The sequence below is a fragment of the Erythrolamprus reginae genome, chromosome 5, assembly GCF_031021105.1.
Source record: "Erythrolamprus reginae isolate rEryReg1 chromosome 5, rEryReg1.hap1, whole genome shotgun sequence".
Classification (NCBI taxonomy): Eukaryota; Metazoa; Chordata; class Lepidosauria; order Squamata; family Dipsadidae; genus Erythrolamprus; species Erythrolamprus reginae.
This window is the reverse complement of record NC_091954.1, coordinates 63,000,438-63,026,412: the sequence shown is the minus strand read 5'-3', so window position 1 is coordinate 63,026,412 and position 25,975 is coordinate 63,000,438. Positions and strand designations below refer to the sequence as shown.

The following is a 25,975-nucleotide window of genomic DNA, read 5'->3' as shown; positions in this document are numbered from 1 at the left end:
TTTGGTCACCATGATGCAAAAAGGATGTTGAGACTCTAGAAAAAGTGCAGAGGAGAACGACAAAGATGATTAGGGGATTGGAGGCTAAAACATATGAAGAACGGTTGCAGGAACTGGGCATGGCTAGTTTAATGAAAAGAAGGACCAGAGGGGACATGATAGCAGTGTCCCAGTATCTCAGGGGTTGCCACAAAGAAAAAGGAGTCAACCTATTTTCCAAAGCACCTGAGGGTAGAACAATGAGCCGGGGTGGCGCAGCAGGTAGAGTGCTGTACTGCAGGCCACTGAAGCTGACTGTAGATCTGAAGGTCAGTGGTTCAAATCTCATCACCGGCTCAAGGTTGACTCAGCTTTCCATCCTTCCGAGGTGGGTAAAATGAGGACCCGGATTGTGGGGGCAATACACTGGCTCTGTTAAAAAGTGCTATTGCTAACATGTTGTAAGCCGCCCTGAGTCTAAGGAGAAGGGCGGCATAAAAATTGAATGAATGAATGAATGAATGAATGAATGAATGAATGAATGAATGAATAAATAAATAAATAAGTAAGTAAGAAGCAATGTGTGGAAACTAAACAAGGAGAGAAGTAACTTAGAACTAAGGAGAAATTTCCTGACAGTCAGAATGGTTGATCAGTGGAACAGCTTGCCTCCAGAAGTTGTGAATACCCCAACACTGGAAGTTTTTAAGCAGATGTTGGATAACCATCTGTCTGAAGTAGTGTAGGGTTTCCTGCCTAAGCAGGGAGTTGGACTAGAAGACCTCCATGGTTCCTTCCAACTCTGTTGTTGTTGTTGTTGTTGTTGCTGCTGCTGCAGTTGTTATTAATAATAATCCTGCTAGAATGTTCCTACAACTGTCATTAAATTTTCTTTTGCATCGTTGTAACATTCCCAGAAAAGTGCAAACACAATTTTACACACAGAAATAATGCAATACCTGCTATAGCCTTCTTTGGAGAATCAGATAGGCTTGACATCCAAACTTCAGAGCCAAGAAAAGAAGCAGCAGAGAAACAAGAAAAGCAAAAGAGGGATTAGAGATAGAGAGAAGCAGTTTTGTAACCATGCAAATACAGAATAATTTTAATTCTGTATTTGTTTGAATATATACAGAGAAATTATCTGCACTAAACTCTCAGCAAGCAAACAGTAAAATACATTTCTAAAGGAGAACATCAGCTAATAAAAAGGTGTTCCCATGGTAGTATAAGGATTACAGTAGACTTTTTTCTTAGTCAGAAGGTTTGTTGTACAACAATGAAATCATTCACATTTGTGGCAATACCTTGAAACCATCCACTGACCTTTTTATAAAGCAAGGCCCTGGTATTTTAGCGTTTTAGCACAAGGCCACACATTTACTCTGTTTTATAACAAGAATGGACACTAACCCATGAGTTTTGTGAATCATTTCAACTCATTTCATCGTAAGCTAATGCTAGAACTGTCAATTTATACAGTAGTTCTGAAATGATTGCACTGATTAGAAAGAATCGACTGTTTTTAAAGCATTATTTTGAGAAATTGGAAATATAAATACAGTGGTATTTATAAGAACGCCTCTACTTAAAAACTTTTCTAGATAAGAACCAGGTGTTCAATTTTTTTTTTGCCTCTTCTTAAGAACCATTTTCTACTTAAGAACCCAAGGCCGGAAAAATTTCACAGGAAATTTGAGAGCGGCACGAAGACCCGGCCAGTTGCCTGTCATTCCCCCTGGGTTTCTCTCTCTGGTGCATGTATGGGAGGCAGCCTTGCACCAGGTGTATGGGAGGTGCATGCTTTTCCTCGCCGCCTCAGAGTCCCTCTTTTTTTTTCTTTTAAGCCTTAATGTTTTGGATTTTTTTGATTCTCCTCACCTCACCTTCTTCCTTCAGCAGCGACTCTCTCCCTCCTCCTCTTCTTCTTCCTCCTCCTCCCACCCAAATTCCAAGCTTTTATTTCTTTCCTAATAGGTTTGCATGCATTATTTGCTTTTACATTGATTCCTATGGGAAAAAATGCTTCTACTTACCAACTTTTCTATTTAAGAACCTGGTCACGGAACGAATTAAGTTCTTAAGTAGAGGTACCACTGTATTTTTATTTCTGTTAACAGTCACCTGACAATGTGATGGGTGGTATAAGCTCAGAACTGTGGTCTAAAAAAATATTTTTTTTTTTCACAACAAACTTGTGATTATCTTAATGATGTGTATGACTTTTCCGCTCAATTTATTGATGAAATCTTACTATCGTACAGTAGATAAAATGTTAAAAAATCTATATAACTATAAGTACACAATTTATAATTTACATATGGTCCATAATGACATTTTAATGTGGGTCTGAAAGGACCCCATCAAATCTCTGATTTGTCTCCATGCCAGCTTTTAGGATGGTGAAACAGCAGTACAAATACAAAAGTAGTAATGCAACTTTTCACTATTATATTAACACATATTGTTTTAAAATTGGGCTGTGAAGGAATCAGATATAAATTCTACAGACATTTCCAGATACATCAAAGCATAAATCAAAGCATAAATCACTTGTAGTAAAATGATTCAAAGCTAACGGTATACAGAGACTTTCTGCAAGCACGAAGCAGGACTCATCACTTGAACTTTGTGTAGGAAAGAAAGAAAGAAAGAAAGAAAGAAAGAAAGAAAGAAAGAAAGAAAGAAAAGTGGGGATGACTCTGTGACAAAGATTCCCTTTCAGTGCTTCATTTCAAGTGGAACAAAAATATTACAATCCTGTTTTTCAGAATTTCCATTTTCTAAGCAAAATCTGAACATTTCCTCAATCACATGTTTTTTGATTAAGAATTATAGAACTGAAATATTTGATCAAGTGATGGCAAACCCTTGACACATATGTCAAATGTCGCATGTCTCATCTTTCATGACACTGCAGTATTTATAAATGCCTGATAACTAATCTCAAAAGAACGCTCCATTCTTGTTTGGGTGTGTGTGTTTCGGAGGCTGTGGTAACGATGCAAGAATGGGATGTGCTCTCATGCAGCCTCTGGACCATCTGGAAGTCACACGAGAGGGCCAGGCTTTCTGGAGGCCTCCTGAACCTCCAAAACGTGAGAATGGGAAGAACTTTCATGAGGTTTTCAGAAGCTGCAGAAGAGCACTATAACTCTTTGGGCAACTTTATGAAGACTTCATCAGACCTAGAGTAGCTCAGGTAGGCCTCAAGGGCCTGCCAACTGAAAAGACATCTGCGTGAAGACAAGTGGCAGGTGGCAGATCCTTGATAGAACTGGACTGTGGGGCCACTTGCACCATTTCCCAAGGCTCACACCTTGGGGAATAGCCTGATGTGGCTTTTTTTACATGATAGAAGTGGTGCTAGGGCTGCAGTGAGGCCGAGATGCAAAATGGTTATTGTTTGGCTTTTGTGTAGTTGGAAGGTGAGGTTGGCAGCATTTTCTGAATACAGTCACTAATACAGAAGAATGTATCCTTTTTCAGTTCAAGAACCTTACTTGATCTTTGAGAGCAGATCAGAGGACACATTTCCAAAATTGTAAAAGACCAGGACAAGATTCTGATCTTTTATAAAGACTAGTTAGATTCCAGCGCAATCTAATTTAATTTAGAATTTATTTAAGGTAAACTACAATTAAATACAGGTATACGATATACTTTCTATGTGTCAGATCATTTCTTCCTTCTGTCTCCTTAAAAATTAAAATTTGATATAAATTTTTGCAACATTCTGAAAGCCACACTGAAATCTTGAGGGTGGCATGTTATCTTATGGTCATGGTTTGCAACCATTTTTGGTTATAAAAGGAAGTGGTCTTTGTTTAATTTTCACTCCTCAGATAAAGTATCATCTAAAAAAAAAATCTAATTAAGTGCTTTATTATTCAATATGTTCTATTTGATCCTGGTCTGAATAGGAGTTAGTATGATTTTTACAAACATATCTTAGCAGTCATCTCAGAAATTATTTATCATCCATCCATTCATCTCCTTCATAGAGGGGTTATTACCGGTATAAGGTTAAATACTGCACTTTTTTTTGGATATTACTGGTTTGCTCACAAAATCCAGTGTCTTGGGTAAAAGACAAATTTTTGAATAGACATCTATTCTACCTGGAATATTCTACCTATATGCTACCTATTCTACCATATTCTTATATTTATAAAGGTATACTTGGAAGGAATTCATGAAGAGCAGTTAAAACACTAAACCCAACATTACATAATGTGTTGTGCTTTTGGATAAAGAGAAATTGAGGTGACAATATAATGAAATAAAGACACAAAATAATTGCAAGCTGGGGAGGGCACGGGCAGATTCACAGCACTCCCCAACTACTTCTAACATCTCTGCCAAAACAATAATGAAAAAAAACCAAAAAAACTGGCACCGATGAAAAATATCTGGAATAGGAAAATGCCTAAGGCTTAAGCTATATTGGAACCATATGCTCTTGCAGTGGCACAACACATAGTTTTTAAAATAGAATTCAACTGACCTACTTCAGAAAGAGAATTTAGAGAAAAAAGGAAAAGGAAACTGAACCTTAAACTGCATTTTGCAAGAACAGCTGAAGTGTAAACAGGTTTTTCACAGATTTGCCATTTAATCAGATTGCCCTGAATGGTAACTGGTTGTAAATTTTTAAATGAAGCATCTTTCTCCTTTTGCACATGCTCCATCAATAGTAACTGAAGCAAAACCATACAAACAGCTCCCAACGGAAGGAGTTAGGAACTGAGAAGTGAGTACCTGGCAGAGTATGTTGTAGATTTCCAATGAAAAGATACATTTGCCTCTGGTAAATTTAGCAGACCACCTCCCCTCCCCAAACTCATCTGATAGCACTAGACAGAAATAAGAGTTAAAAAATAAGAGTGCTTCTGAAGAGGAAAGACAGCTAGCATATTTCAGCTTTAAACATCTGTTTAGCATTACTTCAAAGGGTTTCATTTTTTAAAAATAGCATGACAACCATACATATTCTAATTGTTCTCAACCTCAAAAAAAGAGATGGGCATCCTGCAGGCAGCACTCTGCTTATTTCATTGGTCAGAAAGAATCCAGAAGTAGAAGAATAGTTTCAGAACTTGCTAAAAGTAATTTGTTATTTTCTTAACAGCCTGCTGGGCAGAAAAGGAAGGGAATACAGATAGCTACAAGGAAGGAAAGGAGGAGAAATGAACAGCCAGCCATTTAAACGGCTTGCTGGAGTTGTGAGGGGGCCAGAAGAGAAGACGCTCTCCTGGCTCGTTGCCGGCATGGGAAGATCGCGCGAGATAGCGCATGATCTCCCTGTCGCCCCTGGCAACCAGCCAAGGTTTTGGCTGGGCCAGGGGGCGCGGCTGCTTGCCTGACAGCAGGCGTTGCAGCAACTGAAGCTATTCTGACAGCCAAGGGCGTGCTGATCACCCGACAAGGCAACCAACCGAAGTTTCTTTTGACAGCTGGGGGCGTGCCCTGTGAGCCCTATAAATAGGGCTGCGTGAGTGGGGGGGGCTCCTTTTTGCCCTGGCTGTCATCCCAGGAGCGAACACCTGCCCGCCCTCCTCTATTTTGTAGTGTGCTTCTAGGAGTCGCCTTTTCAGGGCCCAAATAGGAATTTTTTGCGGTTTCAACCTTCGTTGCGGCCGTTTTTTCGCCTACTTCATACTGGAGAGTGAGGATGGACTGGTTAGGGGGTGTGGCACACTTTAGTCTCAATCTGGTTACAATTGGCTTATCCCTTTGGTCACTGGGGTCTGGCAGGTAAGGGGCAGAAAAGGGCAGCAGTAGCAACTGCGTGTTCTCCTTTAGGGCATCTTTTGGGAGGTGATGGGCGGTCTCTCGCCAGGAACTCTGGGCGGTGACCTGCCTGAGCAATTGGAGGTGGGATGCCCTTGGGACTCACCTGACCCTTTCCTTTGATGGGGATGGAAGGGTGAGCCCCTCCTACATGCCTTGTGGGCGTGGCCTAGAACATGGTGATGGGTTTGACCCCTCACCTTGATCGGCAAGGAGCTACGCCAATAGTTGCCTAGGAAGGTTAACATCAGGAATTTCCGCCCCACTTTTATGATTGGCCTCTGCAGGTCCTGATTATGAGTTAATACTCAGTTATTTTAATGTTAAACAATAAAGTGACCCGTTTCTTCCAGCTCTTTGTGTCGTGTTCTCATTCCACCTCCGTCGCAAAGAATGATGAGATATGCACTGCAATAATATGATACACTGCAATAATAATACAAATCCCTGTGATCTGTGTGCATTTGTAACACAACTACGAAAAATCTCATGCAACATAATGAGCTGTTGAATCACTTTTGTATCGTTTATTTTTATTCTGCCTTTATTATAGTTTATTACAGTGAACATACAGTAATAATTCTTTACTCTCCTATTTACCCAATAATCTTGTGAGATAAGTTGAGCATAGTGATTGATCCAAAGTCCCCCAACTCATAGCATCTTGGTTCCTAGATCAGCACCTTAACCACTATACCAAACTGGTCTAGTTATTTTGCAGTTTATACTGCAAACACTTTATGCAGTGCCAATGAAAGAACAGAAATGCAAATGAATCCACCATTCAACTGGACTCCTTACTCGGGTTCTAATCTGGATTCCTCAAGTAATTCTGTTTTACTTCATCATTTTACTAGAAGAACCAACTGCCCCCTGAGGTCCCCATCCTCCGAAAGGCCATGAAAAAATGGCTTTGCGAGCAGGCCTGGGGCCAATGGGTTATACCATCTAGCTCCGGCAATGGATACAAATGATTTATTTGGGGTTTTTTATTGCATTACATTGTTTTAAAATATTGTATGCCACCCAGAGTCTGGCAGGAGTTGGGTGGCTTATAAATAAATTATTAAATTAATTAAATTAAATTAAATATAATCCAGTTGGTTATATAAATGAAAATACTTGGATTACGTATTACATAGTATCAGGATTATCACAACCATTCCGGGTTACAAAATAATAAAAAAGGGTTACAAAATAATAAAAAAGTAAAATACATTCTATGCAGTTTTCATATTCTCTCCTATATTATTAGCTGAACTGACACATCTGAACTGACACATCAGGGCAATCCGAGGAATATGACAACAAGATGGTGGATGAAATTACCCAAATGGCAGTAAAGGGAGATATTGTGGTTATGGGTGATTTCAACATGCCTGATGTTGACTGGAATATCCCCACTGCCCTTACATGCAAAAGTAAGAATATAGTAGAGGCCTTTACAGGAGCAGCTCTGGCACAGCTGGTTAAGACACCAACTAGAGGGGAGAATATTCTAGATTTAGTTTTTACGAATGGGAATTGGGTTTCAGAGGTCAAGGTGGGAGAAAATTTAGGTTGCAGTGACCATCTATGTTTGTGGTTTGATGTAAAAACTCATTGTGAGCAATCCTATAATGCAACCAAAGTATTGGATTTCAGAAAAACAAATTTTAATGCAATGGGGGAATATTTAGATAATGAATTAAAGGGGAAGGATAAAATGGCAGGAGCGAGAACCCAGTGGACTGTATTAAAAAAGGCCATCTTAAAAGCCACTGGACTGTACGTAAGACAAATAACTAAAAGTAAAAGGAAGAAGAAACCGCTATGGTTTAGCAATGATGTAAGGGCTATAGTCAATGAAAAAAAGGCTGCCTATAGGAGGTATAAAGTGTCTGGAAGTATAGCTGATAGGGAGGTGTATAAAATGAGACAGAAGGAGGCGAAACAGATAATATATGCTGCTAAAGCCTCAAAAGAGGAAGAAATTGCCAAATCTGTAAAGAAGGGGGATAAAACCTTCTTCAGATATATTAGTGATAAGAAGAAGAAAAACTGCGGCATCACGAAGCTTAGTACCGGGAATAATACATGCATTAATGGGAATAAGGAGATCGCTGACCATTTCAATAGCTACTTCTGTTCAGTTTTCTCAAAAGACACCTTACAAAATAATACTATAGAGGGATACAGCATTGCTTCCAGCTGTACGGATTCAGCTCCAGTGATCTTAGAAGCCGATGTCTTAGAAGAACTTGAACGATTAAAGATAAATAAGGCAATGGGTCCCGATGGCATCCACCTCAGAGTTCTTAAAGAACTCAGATCTGTCATTACTACCCCCTTGACTGATTTGTTTAACCAATCCTTGTTAACAGGAGAAGTTCCTGAGGATTGGAGAATGGCCAGTGTTGTGCCTATTCACAAGAAGGGCAGTAGAGAAGAAGCTGGTAACTACAGGCCAGTTAGCTTGACATCAGTTGTAGTTAAAATGATGGAGACTCTACTCAAAAAGAGGACAAATCAGCACCTAAAAAACAATAACTTATTGGACCCAAATCAGCATGGCTTTACTGAAGGCAAATCATGTCAGACTAATCTCATTGATTTCTTTGACAATGTCACAAAGGTGTTGGATGAAGGTGGTGCCGTGGATATTGCCTACCTGGACTTCAGCAAAGCCTTTGATACGGTTCCACATAAAGAGCTGATAGATAAATTAGTGAAGATTGGACTTAATCCCTGGATAGTTCAATGGATTTGCAGCTGGCTGAAGCGTAGACATCAAAGAGTTATTGTTAATGGCGAGTATTCTGAGCAGAGTCAGGTTACAAGCGGTGTGCCACAAGGGTCTGTTCTGGGTCCTATTCTTTTTAATATGTTTGTGAGTGACATAGGGGAAGGTTTGGTAAGGAAGGTTTGCCTATTTGCCGATGACTCTAAAGTGTGCAATAGGGTTGATATTCCTGGAGGCGTCTGTAATATGGTAAATGATTTAGCTTTACTAGATAAATGGTCAAAGCAATGGAAACTGCAGTTTAATGTTTCCAAATGTAAAATAATGCACTTGGGGAAAAGGAATCCTCAATCTGAGTATTGTATTGGCAGTTCTGTGTTAGCAAATACTTCAAAAGAAAAGGATTTAGGGGTAGTGATTTCTGACAGTCTCAAAATGGGTGAACAGTGCACTCAGGCGGTAGGGAAAGCAAGTAGGATGCTTGGCTGCATAGCTAGAGGTATAACAAGCAGGAAGAGGGAGATTATGATCCCGCTATATAGAATGCTGGTGAGACCACATTTGGAATACTGTGTTCAGTTCTGGAGACCTCACCTACAAAAAGATATTGACAAAATTGAACGGGTCCAAAGACGGGCTACAAGAATGGTGGAAGGTCTTAAGCATAAAACGTATCAGGAAAGACTTAATGAACTCAGTCTGTATAGTCTGGAGGACAGAAGGAAAAGGGGGGACATGGTCGAAACATTTAAATATATTAAAGGGTTAAATAAGGTCCAGGAGGGAAGTGTTTTTAATAGGAAAGTGAACACAAGAACAAGGGGACACAATCTGAAGTTAGTTGGGGGAAAGATCAAAAGCAACATGAGAAAATATTATTTTACTGAAAGAGTAGTAGATCCTTGGAACAAACTTCCAGCAGACGTGGTAGATAAATCCACAGTAACTGAATTTAAACATGCCTGGGATAAACATATATCCATCCTAAGATAAAATACAGAAAATAGTATAAGGGCAGACTAGATGGACCATGAGGTCTTTTTCTGCCATCAGACTTCTATGTTTCTATGTTTCTATATTTCAAAACCAATTATTTAATGTGGGTTTTTAAAATTCACTTTCAAAGAGGCAAAACCAAATTAGACCATGGATGTCAAACTGGCGGTCTGCAGGCTGGATGTGTCACACATAGGCCACACCCACCCCAGCTCCACAAAGGCAAAAAGATATCGAGATATGTCACATGACACAATCAACTTTGACACCAATGGATTATTTTATTATTTTATTTATTTGTTTGTTTGTTTTGTCAAGTACGCAATGGTGGTATACAAAGATATAATAATATTTACATACATGATACTAGTAAAAGAGAAAAACTAGGACGGGGACGGAAGGCATTCTGGTGCACTTATGCACACCCCTTACTGACCTCTTAGGAATCGGGAGAGGTCAACAGTGGATAGTCTAAGGGTAAAGTTTTGGGGGTTAAGTGATTAGGCCATGTGAATTTTGCCATGCCCACAAAACCTAGAAAACAATGGCTGAAACAAACCCTAGCATGATGTCTTATCATCAGATAAATGGAAATGGCAGTTCCCACAGGGGAAGCTATTTCAACAAATCTTGATCTACAAACCACAAGCTAAGTAAAAACTACTCAAGTGACATTATCTCTTAGACACTTCTGCTAAATGGTCGGCACTGGACCAGAATATCTCCGAGACCTCCTGCTGCCGCACGAATCCCAGTGACCGATTAGGTCCCACAGAGTGGGCCTTCTCCGGGTCCCGTCAACTAAACAATGTCGGTTGGCGGGCCCCAGGGGAAGAGCCTTCTCTGTGGCGGCCCCAGCCCTCTGGAACCAACCCTCCCTGGAGATTAGAACTGCCCCTACTCTCCTTGCCTTTCGTAAGCTCCTTAAGACCCACCTGTGTCGTCAGGCATGGGGGAACTAAGACATCTCCCCCGGGCATATACAATTTATAAATGGTATGTGTGTATGTATGTGTGTTTAGAAAATGGGGTTTTTTAAATGTTTTTAGTAGAAATTTAGATTTGTTGTAAATTGTTTTTCACTTTGTTGTGAGCCGCCCCGAGTCTGCGGAGAGGGGCGGCATACAAATCTAAATAAACATAAATAAACATAAACTGAGCTTCATATATGGAAAAGTGAGCAAGGACCAAAGTATAGCTAGACTAGTCAGGGTTTTCTTCTTTGTTGGGGAGTGAAAGTATTTTTTTCATTTTGGTAGGAATGTTAAGTTTATTTCCAAGGTCACATTATAGGCTGAAAGGTGCTGAGGAACAATAGTGCTGACTTTTTAGCCGTAATGCTAGAATGGGTTCTGGAGACTCAGGGGTTGCACTTGGCCTACGACTGCCAACCTTCCGCCGAATACAATACATCTACCCAATCATTCATTGGTTGGTTTCCATAGCCTAAAAAGAATTTATGTTACTTCTGTGTCTTCTGCAATATGGAAATGAAGTTTGAAACTGTTTAAAAACATTGTTACAGGTAACCCTCAACTTGCAACCAAAATTGCACCCAGAATTTATGTTGCTAAGCAAAACATTTATTAGGTGAGTTTTGCCCCATTTTACGACCTTTCTTGCTGCAGTCATTAAGTGAATCACTGCAGTTAACTTAGTAATAGAGTTGTTAAGTGAATCTAGCTTTCCCATTGACTTTGCTTGTCAGAAGATCACAAAAGGGGATCACATGACCTGGGACACATCAACCATCATAACTGTGAGTCAATTGCCAAGCATCTGAATATTAATCTCATGGTCAGGGAGATGCTGCAATGGTTGTAAGTATGAACAGTCACTTTTTTCAGTGCTGTGTAAGTTTGGTTACTGAAGAAAGTATTGTAAGATGAGGACTACCTGTATTATTGCTGAATACCTCCCAGAGACCAATAAGAGCACAATAAGTTGGCCTCCTCCAGGTCCCATTGACTAAGCAATGCAAGTTGGTGGGACTGCAGGGGAGGGCCTTCTCTGTTGCCATCCAGGCTCTATGGAATCAACTCCCCACCACACCGGATGTCCATACTGCTCCCACCCTACTGGCCTTCCATAAGGCCACAAAGACCTGGCTTTGCCAGCATGCCTTGGAGCCATAAACTAACAACTATCATGGACAAATCGTATGAATGGTATGCATGCATGTTGTTGTGACCATAGTTCCCTCTAAGCTGAGCAGTGAGCAATCGCTCACTTAAAAATCATCATCAACTCAGAGTTTTCCAAACCTGCCCAGAAGCCGAGAGGGAAAGAGTGAGAGGGAAGGAGAGAGAGAGGAAGAGAGGAAGAGAGAGAAGCAGATAGAAAAAAGAGAGGAAGGAAAAGAGAAAGAAAAAGAATGGGAGTAAGGAAGAGAGAAAGAAAATCAAAATCTAGTTTGAAACTAGCTCAACTATTTAAGTGGCATTTTGATATTGATAGAGTTGCCTGATTATGAGCTCACTGTTATAGATACACAGTACAGTATTTTATTTTGAAATTCTCTGAGGCAAAACAGGGTGGATTTTTTATTTGTTTGTTTGTTTGTTTATTTATTTATTATTTCTGTGCCACCCAGTCCCGAAGGGACTGCTGCTCAGACACTATACTTTTCCGCCCACCCCCCAAAAAAATTAGAGGGAACACTGGTTGTGACTGTTCTATCATGTTTTTTTTAATGAGGGTTTTATTGTTTTAGATTTTATATTCGACCTCTTTTTATTGTATTGTATTTATATTGTTTATGGTAAACCGCCCTGAGTCCTTCGGGATAGGGCGGCATAGAAATCGGAATAAATAAATAAATAAATAAATAAATAAATAAATAAATAAATAAATAAATAAGTGTCTGCAGAAGACAACTTTTCATCTTTAAAAAACATTCATGGTGTTACTAGCTTTATATTAAAGAGCTTTTATATCTTTCAGATCAGAATGGCAAGAAAATTAAAATGTCACAAAAGCAATAATGAAGCAAATATTTAATTTATTTAATTAATTTTAATATTTAATTTTAATTAGAAACCCTTTTTGTGTTTCCACGTGAAACAAATAACCATGCTGCCACTTCATAAACCTATCAGATCCCACTTTGAACATGCCACATAGAAAAAAATTAAAAAATTAGAATTGCCTAATTTTGCACTACCTCTTACGCATGCAAATTGTTTGAAAATATTTACATTTTGTATTTATGTAACTGAATCATGCTTCAGAACTAATCATATGTAATACAAAATTTTTCCTTTTCCCAAAGAACCATCTTTCCAGACTGTAATTTGAAAGAAGAATTACACACATTTGCATAAATTTAGGCATATTCTGCATTATTATAATTGATTTTTCAGGCATGTCCTTCCTTCCTTAGAAACAGAGCCTCTTAGTCCAGGAAATTAAAGCTGAAAATTACCACAGATATGTTTTTTTGTATAACATATTTGCCCTTAATCCTCCAAAGGAGGTGGAGGGGACCCACCCTGATCTTATTTAAGACACCAGGCATCTATAGGATTATTTTGTTTTGTCTGAGGGAGGTTAGTCTAGATCTGGGAGAGGCAGGCTTAGGTACTCAAGACAAACTACAACCCCCAGCCTGCCTACCCCCCTCTTCATATGGCTGCTATATTAAAACAACACATATGCAGATTTCAAGGAGCTGTAACACCACTATTTTAAGGGTCTAAGTGCTACAGCTGTATGCTGCAGAAAGCCTGGATAACTTCATTGCCATCAATAACATTTACAGCTATGCAGGCTAGGAGGAAAATACAGGAACTTTGGCAAGAGCTAAATGCCTGCTAAAGGGGAGAGGGTTGAAGGGGGAAAATCTTGGCTTACAACCAGACAGTATCACTTAGCTGATTGGAGTCTCTGCAAATGTACCTTACTAATATATAGATTGCTAAGATACCACATTCTTGGCTGGGCCAACAAAATCCAGATTCTTAGCCTGTTATTTAATAAAGTATGCATGTGCTTATTTCTGTTCTGGCAGCTGCACTGGTTGATCTGATCATGTGCAGCATTTTGTTCCCCAAATTTCCACTAGCTGAAGTACAGATTTTACCAAATTTAAAACTAGTCCAATTCCCTTTTAGAGTGTAGTTCAGAAGTGACTGTTCTCGCAGAGGGGCCATTCTTGCATTTCTACAAAAATAATCTTCCAAGCACATCTTGTCCGAGAGGTAACCTGGTATAAGAAAATCTGACAAATCCCGTCATTCCAGTTTACCAATTGGAGATGACATTTATAAAGGCCACGGAAAAAGCTTTCTTTAAAGCAAAAATGAAAACACCCTAAGCGTTGGCCCATGCCTTCTAGGATAGTAATTTGCTTCCTTAGGATCTCCATCTTTTTTTTAAAGGAATTGAAAGATTATAAATTTATTAAAATGCTAATCAAGCACAGGATGAAACCAATGAATATCATGATAGTCTGTCGGACATCCCCAACAATCTACCTCTCCTCCTTTTTTCCCCTCTGCTAGAATTGGGTTCTTCTTACGTTCATGTCTTACAAACGTTCTCAGAGGCAGTTCTGGAAAGGGAACTTTTTTGGGAATTTTTACACAATTTGTGCCTGGACAGATTCTTGTAGGGTCCAGCAGAGACTCCATTTCAATGTCGTTTGGCGGGCCCCAGGAGAAGAGCCTTCTCTGTGGCAGCCCCAGCCCTCTGGAATCAACCTCCCTCGGAGATTTGAACGGCCCCCACCCTCCTTGTCTTTTGCAAGTTACTTAAGACCCACCTATATCGCCAGGCATGGGGGAACTAAGACATCTCCCCCAGGCTTATTATATTTCATGTTTGATGTTTATGTGCTGTATGGTTTTTAATTGCTGAGGTTTTTATATATTTTATTATTAGATTTGTTCCATTGTTATACTGTTTTTATTCTATTGTGAGCCACCCCGAGTCTTCGGAGAGGGGCGGCATAAAAATCTAATAAATTGAATTGAATTGAATTGAATTGCTTTTATCCACTAATTTGGGGGGGGGGGGGGAGATGAACCTCAGGGGATATTGATGGATGTTCTCAGAAGCCTTCCCACAAGAGTTTTATTGTGGTTTTGCTCCAGTTGTGTAAATAATAAAACATGGGAATTTTAATGTAAGCAAATGAAAAAAAAAATAGCTGCCCCAAGTCCTCAGAGAGGGGTGGCATATAAATAATATAAAATAAAATAATATAAATGAACAAATACATTCATCTATTGAAGTTATTCTTCCACATATTGACTCTATAGCCAATTAGGACTGGTGAGGTATCGAACCAAAGGTTTTGCAGCGTCATTCTTCTTAAAAGATTTGACCCTTTCCCTTACTTTAACCACACCTGAGATTCATGTAATTTTCACAACGTTTTAATTATGCAGTATTATAATTCATAATTCATAAGCATTTTGCTTACAGCACTTAATCTAGCAAATCATTTGTAGAGACTCTTTGTAAAGTTACATCTGTGGTAGATTTATTAAACATAAGAGGCAGGCTGACATGTCTGTTTTGAGTGTTAGCATACCCACTTCTAGTTAAGAGTCTGTTTCCTGGTTGGGCTGACCGATGTTGTATGATTTATCTCAGCTACTGTGAGAATCATTTTCTTGTATATGCTTTTACTGTTCTTAATATTGTTAGCCATCCAGAGTCATGTATGTGAGATGAGTGGCCAAATAAATTTAATAAAACCTACTCAGACTCGGTATATGCAGTACATCCTTATTTTTACATCTGTGTGCACGCTAAAGTGATGTTTAGTGTCTAAGCATGTTTTAAAATGACTTGCTGAATACACTACAATTAGTTGAGTTTACATTTTTGGTTCAGTCCAGAAAAGAAGTGACTTGCAGGATCAGGACTACCATTTTCCCCCTGCTCTGAAAGGGAAGCAATTGATGTTCATTCCCACACATTCTTCTATTGGGAAAGCTGCTGAAACTTACAGAAAAGGGAGAACATAGTATGTGTGGACCATAGAAGTAAATGATGAACTTTCTAACCTGCTGGAGAGAATTTGCTTATTATCAAAACCTTTGGATCTGGGTAGTGTATGGGCAAACTTAGGCAAACTTCTTGACAGGACACACAGTGCACTTTTGATCTGAGAGCGTGCCCATCCATGCCTGGCTATTAACCACACCAACTTCACTTGTATAGCTTTCTGTTTATATCTATTTGTGACTACTTTGCATAGGGTGAGGGAAAGCCATAGCTTGGGATAGCCAAGCAAAAATCTCCATTGAATCCAGAGCAAAATGGGTTGCATTTAAACTGGTCTAAACTGAAGTGACGTCCTATATGTATATATGTTAGAACATGGGATAGTCCAAAAAGACCAATTTTCTGTATGCCAGTTCACAGGTCGCCAGTTCCTCACACCTTAATTTTCTCATTACAGTCAAAATTGACTCAATTTATCCAAGATCAGTATAGCTTGAAGATCATAATTCTTCAGACTATGGTGAAACAGAATTCTGATGTAATGCAATTACTATTACTAAAGAGGGAAGAGTAGACTGCAAATATTCCAGAGTTCTTAAATTGTGAATTTATGACTTGATTCTGTTAATTTTTATCATTTTTGTGTAAGCTTCCTTGTGTGTGTGTGTGTGTGTGTGTGTGTACATACACATACAAAAATACATACATACATACATACATACATACTGTACATACATACATACATACATACATACACTGCTCATAATTATAAAACTATGTACCTCTCTTTTTTCCATTTTCAGTTGAAAGATCGAAATCTAACACTTTAATTGAGAACACATTTCGAAAAGGGGAGTTTATAAAGTTTTCAGTGAGGAGGACTGATGAAATACAGTTTGCAAGCAGTCCTTTGTTCCAATTGTATATCCTATCTTTTTGAAGGCCCACAAAAAAATTGCATCAATCACTGTTCAGAAAGATCAACTGGGGAGTCCATATTTAGTCAATATTAATATTTACTACTGCATTTCAGAGTTAACACACTCCTCCTTGGAATAGGATAAAGCAGCCTGTCTTGAAGCTATTATTAAACTGCCTGCAAACTATGGAGCATTTGTCCAAACTTAACTAGTGAAGTTAGAAGGTCCTTGGCAAAGAAAAACTTTAGCAGGATATGAACAGTTCACAACAGTACTATGAAGAGTTAGTTGGCATTAGCACACTTGCCAGTGAGGTATGAACCTTGCAAAAATCATATCATGCACTGACAGTTCATAAAAATAAATTAAGGTTTTCAAATGATGCAAGCCAGATTTAAGAAATATCACACAGAAAGGAAAATATTTCAGTAGAGAAGACTGCCAGAAAGAATTTCAGCTGCCAAATCTTTGCAGAAAGCACATACCTTCTCCCTAAGCCTGCCTTCCAGCATGCTGCTCTGCAGTCAATTCAAATGAAGCTGAGATTTCTCAGAAAAGTGCACAAAGCAAAAAGATTAGGTTTGTTTAATTTCTTTTAATTTCTTCTGTGTTTTATTCTAGATTTTTCACCTGTTGACTGCAGTGGTTTCAATTCAATTCAATTCCAATTTATTAGATTTGTATGCCGCCCCTCTCCGAAGACTCGGGGCGGCTCACAACAATAATAAAAACAATATTCCAGCAAAAATCTAATATTAAAAAGCACATAAAACCCTATCATATTTAAAAAAGCAAACAACATATACATACCCAAACATAAATATATATATTTTTAAAAAGCCTGAGGGAAAGGTGCCTGGCGGTATAGATGAGTCTTGAGTAATTTACGAAAGACAAGGAGTGTGGGGGCAGTTCTAATCTCCCGGGGGGAGTTGATTACAGAGGGCTGGGGCTGCCACATAGAAGGCTCTTCCCCTGGGGCCCGCCAAATGACATTGTTTGGTCGACAGGACCCGGAGAAGGCCAACTCTGTGGGACTTTATCGGTCGCTGGGATTCGTGCAGTAGCAAGCGGTTCCGGAGGTACTCTGGTCCAATGCCATGCAGGGCTTTAAAGGTCAAAACCAACACTTTGAATTGTGACCTGAAACTGATCGGCAGCCAATGCAGGCCACGGAGTGTTGCAGAAATGTGGGCGAATCTAGGAAGCCCCACGATGTCTCTCGCGGCCGCGTTCTGCACGATCTGAAGTTTCTGAACACTTTTCAGAGGTAGCCCCATGTAGAGAGTGTTGCAGTAATCGAACCTCGAGGTGATGAGGGCATGAGCGACTGTGAGTAGTGACTCCCTGTCCAATGATTACTATTCACTTTATCTAGAAACAGCCCCACCCCCATATTCTAGGAAGCAACAACTGGTTCAGCTACGCAATGCAAGGTATGAGTACAGGTATCAGTCCTAAATGAGTATCTCTGAGCAATCAAATCACCCAGGAGGCAGCTAACCTACATAGTACAGATAGTCCTCGATTTATGACAGGTCGATCATTCAAAGTTACAATGGACTTTCTCAGGCTACTTATGACCTGGGTTCAAACTTCTGATGGCTGCTCTCCCCCCTTCCCCAGGTATGTTATTGCATTTTGGGCAATGTCAACTGGTCCATATATAATCAATTCAGTCGTGGGTTCTAAAACCCATTGCTACTAGTTCGCACGTAGAAACAGGCCGAAACGGGAGCAACTCACCGTTGGATCAGTTACAGTATGCCACGATCATGTGACTATATTTTTATTTGAAACCAACATTTACTTCTGGTTTCATGCAAAAAACATTCAGTGCAGACTAAGGGTTCACTAAACAACTGCCTTGTTCACTCAATGTCTGCTGCATAATAAGATAATAAAATTGGGCATCGTCATGTGGAGTCCTGCTTAATAACCAGCATAATTTATGATGCAAATTCTGGGATTAATTATGTTGTAAATTGAGGATTACCCGTAGGGTTGTTAGTGCTTCAAAAGTGGTTCAGAAGAAATGCTTTGGAACTTTCAGGAACTAATTCACTTCTCCGTCTCTCATTAAAACAGTCCAATTTGTTTCCAGGCTTTTCACATTGGCATGAGAAAAACATATGGCTACTTTATGGATTGAATTATATTTTATGAGTTGATTCCTTGAAGCAGGAGCAATATTTTTCAGGACCTGTGCTAGCCTGAAATGTTACAGGCTGCTTTAATATAGGCTCCATTCAGAAGTCTAAAGAATTTCTTATGAATATTTGAAGTACCATAGTTATAGTCACACAGCATTTTTCCAATTTACTGGCCAGTTTAGAGTTCATAAGCAGTCATTCCCACTTGTGAACAGAAGCTTTCCCTAAAACTCTAAGCTATAAAAGTAACCCACTCCATCCACTTGTGTGTGTGTGTGTGTGTGTGTGTACAATACTTGTTTGATATGTAACCTCCTCCTGATCTAGTATGTACTGAAAAGAAACTTCATATTATACTTAAATTTTGTTTTGTTTTCTTGAAGGAATTATATGTGAAGATTATTTTCAGTTGGATCTTTTTTCATAAACTATTCCCTTGCTGTTCAAAACACATATATGTATATATATGTATATATGTATATATGTAAATGAGAAACAGAAATCCCAGCTGTTTTACTGCCTAACCCTAGACCAGGTGTGTCAAACTCGCATCATCATATTGATGTCATGTGATGTACTGTGATTTTGCCCTTTCGCTAAAACAGGCGAGCCTGCAGGACACAAGTTTAAGAACCATGCCCCAGACCAGGGGTAGGCAAAGTTGGATCTTCTATGACTTGTGGACTTCAACTCCCAGAATTCTTGAGCCAATCATGTTAGTTCTGGAATTCTGGGAGTTGAAGTCCACATGTCACAGAAGAGCCAACTTTGCCTACCCATGCCCCAGACCATAGCAAAAGCAGGTAATTTTTTGTAGGCAAGGACTACGTTTAAGGTTGTTTCCTTTGTCTCACTGAGCTGAACTGCAAGATTGTCTGCCACATCCCTAAAGCTGCTCATTCGAACCAGCCAGTCAGCAGCAAGCAGGAGATTGCTCATTGCCACCAAGACTGGGCCCAAACTAAGCCTGCAGGCCCTCACGGCAGAGAACCAGTTTTTTATTCTCATGGGGAAAGCTGTTTTCTTCACCTTTCACCTCCTTACAGCTTCACGGGCTTTTGAATAAAAGACTTTGGCTTCTCTGCCACATGGGTCAGCCTCTTTTGGAAATCTTCGAAAAGAAAGTATAGTAAAGCCATGGGGAGGGTCGAATCCAGCCCACGGAGGCTTCATTTTGGCCTGTAACACTCAGGGGAGGCCTCCAGAGGTTTCATTTAAGCCAGCAATGGGCCAGGGGAGGTCTCTGGAGGCTCATTTTGGCCAGCAGAGTGCTAGAGGAGGCTATTCAAGTCAAAACCGGGCCATGGGGGGGTCCCTAGCAGAGGCATTGTGGGACTGTCATTTGCTTTTTCCAGAATGGCCCCATTGGCCAGATCAAACTTTCCCACATGTCAGATCCAACCTATGGGCCTTGAGTTTGACCCCCCTGTCCTACACTATCAAATTCCTAGTCTCCTGCAGTTGATATGTCACAACAAAGGGTGGAGGAGCCTTTTTCAGTTTTACAGTTTGGTTTTAAATATGATAGGGTTTTATATGCTTTCTTTTTTAATATTAGATTTGTTTTGCTATAACATTGTTTTTATTATTGCTGTGAGCCGCCCCGAGTCTTCGGAGAGGGGCGGCATACAAATCTAATAAATAATAATAATAATAATAATAATAATAATAATAATAATAATTATTACAACACAGATAAGAAAAATGAAGAATTTGGCAATTTTGAGAATAAACTTTTCTCAATGTGAATTTCAGCCTATTTATATACTGAAAGAGAAAGGATATACAGTGATCCCTCGATTTTCGCGATCTCGATCTTTGCGAAACGCTATATCGCGATTTTTCCCACCCGATGACGTCACTCTCTTCCTTCCTTTCTCATCTTTCTTTCTCTCTCTCTTTCTCTATCTTGCTTCTTCCTCTCTCACACTCTCTTCCTCCCTCTCTCATCTCTTTCTTTCCTTCTCTCTCTTTCTCTATCTCTCCCCCTCTTGCTGGCGGGCGGCGGGCGGGCATCAGCGAGGAGCCGGGGTTTCCCCTTTGCGTGGGCGGCGGGGAAACCCCGATCTTCGTCTGCTCGCTGCTGCTGCGCTGCCGAGCAGATCAGCTGCTGGGTGGCCGCAGCAGCAGCGAGCAGACGAAGATCGGGGTTTCCCCGCCGCCCACGCAAACTCCACCATCTGCCGCGGCCATGGAAAAAGGGCACGCATGCGCAGATTGTGTTTTTACTTCCGCAACCCTACATCGTGAAAAATCGATTATCGCGAGGGGTCTTAGAACGGAACCCTCGCGATAATCGAGGGATCACTGTATTTTCATAAATATCTCCTTTCATCACTATGAACTAAAAATTTCATGGCAGCTTTGAGTTTGTTGGGGGGATCAGAATTCACCTTTACATGGCACAGTAGTGTCTAATAGGGTGAGGGAAGCAGAGATGATGCATTAATATAACATATTACATCAAATTCGATTACATCAATTTCCTATTGCTGGATCATCTACGAAAACTCCCAATAACTTTACCTATCCTGGTGATGTCCAAGTGAATCCCATTGGCCAGAATAATTGAAAATGGCTAACAATAAATAATAAAGCACAATGTGTGCTTTATCAGATAATGTCTTATAAGAAGTAGATGTACATTAGAAGCTTTGAATTGTTTGATGACAAACCTATGGCATGGGTGCCACAGGTGGCACATTGAGCCATATCTACCGGCCTCCGGGGGGCAGAGGAGGCAATTTTCACCCTCCCCAGGCATTGAATTATGGGTATAGGCACTCGTGCAGGTGCAGTAGTATGTGCGCAAGTACTTTTGGCACCCGAGAGAAAAAAGGTTTGTCATCACTGATTTAGGGTTTCTTCAGAAGCAGGAAAGGAACATTAACTAGTTTGAAACTTTATAATTCTAAGGTTTTTCTTTAAATATTGAATTTGGACAAGATACTCTCATTTTTTGTTTCTGGAAAGATAAGAGACTAAGCTACCAAAAATAGGATGATGTGGCTTTAAAATGTCAACAGTATTTCTAAAAGTATTTCAGCCTTTTTCATATTCTAATGCAGCGTTTCCCAACCGGTGTGCCACTAGTGTGCCGCGAGACACGGCCAGGTGTGCCGCCAAGCTCCAGCTGGGCGGGGCGCTGCCGGTGCCGACCTGGAGCTCCCGCTCGCAGCTGTCCCCCGGCTCCTGCTCGATGCCGCGGTTTTCGGCGCTCTCCTGCTGGGCCCCAAAGAAGGAAGGCAGGAAGTAGGAGAGCTCCATTCTTCGCGCCTTTTTCCCGCCTTCCTTCTTTGGGGCCCAGCAGGAGAGCGCCGAAAACCGCAGCATCGAGCAGGAGCCGGGGGACAGCTGCGAGCAGGAGCCCCAGGACGGAAGTACCGGCAGCGCCCCGCCCAGCTGGAGCTTCCCTGGCGTCGGCGGCAAGTGTCCTTTGTGGCCCAGCGGGAGGGCACTGGTGGTGGGAGCGCGGGGGGGTGGCTGCAGCGGCCGCAGGCAGTCGCGGGGAGATGGCGGCGGCGAGAGGGAGCTCCAGGCGGCGGCGAGAGGGAGCGCGCTCTCTCTCTCTCAGCTGACTGCAAGCGGGAGCCCTGACGGTGGCGGTTGGACGTGCTGCTGGACGTCGTACATGCTGGCGCTGCGGGCCTGGCATATACGGTGTCCAGCAGCACGTCCAGCTGCCGCCGTCAGGCTCCCGCTTGCAGTCAGCTGAGAGAGAGAGAGAAAGAAAGAGAGACATATAAGAGAGGCAGAGAGAGAGAGAAAGAGAGACATAGCAAGAGAGGCAGAGAAAGAGAGACAGAGCAAGAAAGAGAGACAGAGAAAGAGAGAGAGAAAGAGAGACATAGCAAGAGAGGCAGAGAGAGAAAAAGAAAGAGACATAGCAAGAGAAAAAGAGAGACTTAGCAAGAGAGGCAGAGAGAGAGAGAAAGAGAGAGAGACATAGCAAGAGAGACAGAGAGAGAGAGAAAGAGAGAAAGAGAGAGAAAGAAAGAGAGATAGCAAGAGAGGCAAAGAGAAAGAAAGAGACATATAGCAAGACAGTGAAAGAGAGAGAGAGCAAGAGAGAGAGCAAAAAGCAAGAAAGAGATAGCAAGAGAGACAGAGAGAGAGAGCAAGGGAGAGAGAAAGACATAGAGGAAGGGAAGGAGGGAGAGAGAAAGAGAGCAAAACAGAGAGGAAGAAAGAAAGATGGATGGAGAGAGAGAAAGAAGGGAAGGAAGGAAAAGAGAGAAAGAGGGAGAAATAGAGTGAAAAGGAGGAAGAGAGAGGGTGTTTTTTGTCCAAACTTTTCTTTAGCCCGCCCCTCCCCGCCCCCCCTTTCAATGTTCCCCAGGATTTTGAAAATATGAATAATGTACCGCAGCTCAAAAAAGGTTGGGAAACACTGTTCTAATGATATCTCTGGCTCTGTTATACCACCATTTATTTTTTTTCTAAAATAAAACTCAATGTCTTTTTTGGTTGGCTACCCATCCAGGGGTGGGTTCTAACTTACCTAGCTGCCAGTTTGCTTCCTCTCGCGCTGCATGGCCGCACCTCTTAGGGGCGTGCATGGTTTGCATCTGCACTGTGCCAAAAATACTAAACAAATCCTCCCCCAAAAGCCAAAAACAAGATTGCGGCATATGCGCAATGCTGAAAACCCAGCTTTTGCGCGTGCACATAAGAAAAAAAATCAGAATAATATCCCTTCCCCATAATCCCCCCTCCCCAATATGGCGGCGTTCACAGACAGGCACTGACTAAACTGGTTTTGGTATGTCACCAGTGGTCACAAGAAAACCAGCAAACATGGCTGGCTATGGTTTGTCGTGTCACCTGTTTATTTTTGCCATCACAAGTTGTTACTGCCAGACTTTAATATATCATATGAACACATTTAATGACTTAACCATAGCATATTGGACAACTTACAATTTGCTATGATTATATAACATACTAAGCCATAAAATGTAATCTATAAACCCTAACAGGATCATACAACTCATTAAGCTTTACAACCATAGTATGATCCCACATGGAAAAAAGAACTTAGATAGATTTTGTTTTTATAGAAAGGTAGGTTAGTTCCCAATATTTGATAGTTTTATTCTATGCTGAATTTTAATATGACACAGAATGTTTTGAGATTTCAAAAGAAAAAAAGGAGCTCAGGTCTATATTTTCCAGGAAGAGGCTCTTTTCACTGTGTCCTGAATAAATCACCTTACAACATGCATTTCAGGTTAAGGACTGTTTTTGGTTCTGGCATAAAGATCTGTATGGCTGATTTCTAAGAAAATTAAAACAATCCAATTTCAACAGGTTTACACCACATGGTGAACTAAAAATAGTGTGGTTTTAGCCATATTTGGACTTAGCTTCTATGACTCATGTTTGAGTGTGGGCTAATCAAACTCAGAAAATGAGATTAATTGAGCCACAATAAGCTATAAGAACACATCAGATAAAGTGATTTACTATCCTTTCATATTCAAATGATATCATTAATTGGATCAGGAGGATGCATGTTTTGCTGTGAGATGTAAATCTAATCAAATTAGTTATAAAAACAAAGAACAGTCCTTGGAGTCTTGAAGACAATGCTTCTTGAATCTTATGGTAAAAACTATTTCTCAGAACTTGATTATCTGCCTCTTTCTGAGGCAAAGTGCTGGGCTGGCTCTGTACAGTAAATATTTCTCTACTATTTCTTTCTCTATGGCATGGGAGGGACAATAAATAATAGGCTCCAACTTTATTTATTAGCCTATGGTTATATTGCTGATTTATTTATTTGCTCCACTCCAGTTGGGGAAAGCTAATTTCCTAGCTTCCTAGTTGAGAGGACTCAAAAAAACAATCATTCCCCACTGACAAAGCCACCCACAGTTATGGCTTTGTTGGTTACTGCACAAGGGAAAGTCAGATTAATTCTGGGGAATGAATAATTGGGTTGTCTCAACATAGTACATGCAGGTAACCATAAGTATGATTTATGTTTGTTTGTTTGTTTGTTTGTTTGTTTATTTATTTATTACTTAGATTTGTATGCCGCCCCTCTCCGAAGACTCGGGGCGGCTCACAACACGTGGAAACAAATCATAAATAATCTGACAATTTAAAATATTTAAAGATTTAAGAAAGACCCCATATACTAACAGACATACACACAAGCATACCATATATAAATTAAACATGCCCAGGGGGAGATGTTTCAGTTCCCCCATGCCTGACGGCAAAGGTGGGTTTTAAGGAGTTTACGGAAGGCAGGAAGAGTAGGGGCAGTTCTAATCTCCGGGGGGAGTTGGTTCCAGAGGGCCGGTGCCGCCACAGAGAAGGCTCTTCCCCTGGGGCCCGCCAACCGACATTGTTTCGTTGACGGGATCCGGAGAAGGCCCACTCTGTGGGACCTAATCGGTCAGTGGGATTCGTGCGGCAGGAGGCGGTCTCGGAGATATTCTGGTCCAATGCCATGAAGGGCTTTAAAGGTCATAACCAACACTTTGAATTGTGACCGGAAACTGATCGGCAGCCAATGCAGACTGCGGAGTGATGGTGAAACATGGGCATACCTAGGTAAGCCCATGACTGCTCTCGCAGCTGCATTCTGCACGATCTGAAGTTTCTGAACACTTTTCAGAGGTAGCCCCATGTAGAGAGCATTACAGTAGTCGAACCTCGAGATGATGAGGGCATGAATGACTGTGAGCAATGAGTCCCGGTCCAGATAGGGCCGCAACTGGTGCACCAGGCGAACCTGGGCAAACGCCCCCCTCGCCACAGCTGAGAGATGGTTTTCTAATGTGAGCTGTGGATCGAGGAGGACGCCCAAGTTGCGGACCCTCTCTGAGGGGGGCAATGATTCCCCCCCCAGGGTGATGGACGGACAGATGGGATTGTCCTTGGGAGGCAGAACCCACAGCCACTCCGTCTTATCCGGGTTGAGTTTGAGTCTGTTGACACCCATCCAGGCCCCAACAGCCTCCAGGCACCGGCACATCACTTCCACCGCTTCGTTGACTGGGCATGGGGTGGAGATGTAAAGCTGGGTATCATTGGCATATTGATGATACCTCACCCCATGTCCTTGGATGATCTCACCCAGCGGTTTCATGTAGATGTTGAATAGCAAGGGGGGAGAGGACCGACCCCTGAGGTACCCCACAAGGGAGCGACCTCGGAGCCGACCTCTGACCCCCCACTAACACCGACTACGACCGGCCAGAGAGGTAGGAGGAGAACCACTGAAGAACAGTGCCTCCCACTCCCAACCCCTCCAGCCGGTGCAGAAGGATACCATGGTCGATGGTATCGAAAGCCGCTGAGAGGTCAAGAAGCACCAGGACAGAGGATAAACCCCTGTCCCGGGCCCGCCAGAGATCATCCATCAACGCGACCAAAGCGGTTTCAGTGCTGTAACCAGGCCTGAAGCCTGACTGCTGGGGACCTAGATAATCGGCTTCTTCCAA

General features: G+C 41.2%; 1 protein-coding gene across 5 annotated transcripts in view; it reads right to left on the bottom strand.

Annotated features, from left to right (window-relative positions):
• SH3PXD2A (SH3 and PX domains 2A) overlaps window positions 1-25,975 on the bottom strand; it is a 303,341-nt gene that overhangs the window by 99,382 nt on the left and 177,984 nt on the right. For 2 of the 5 annotated variants that reach the window (XM_070752798.1, XM_070752796.1), the window contains exon 7: window positions 939-983. The exons of the other annotated variants lie outside the window; for them this stretch is intronic. In XM_070752798.1, the coding sequence (XP_070608899.1) occupies window positions 939-983 (45 nt within the window). The remainder of the gene's footprint in view (window positions 1-938; window positions 984-25,975) is intronic. 5 annotated transcript variants of the gene reach the window in all.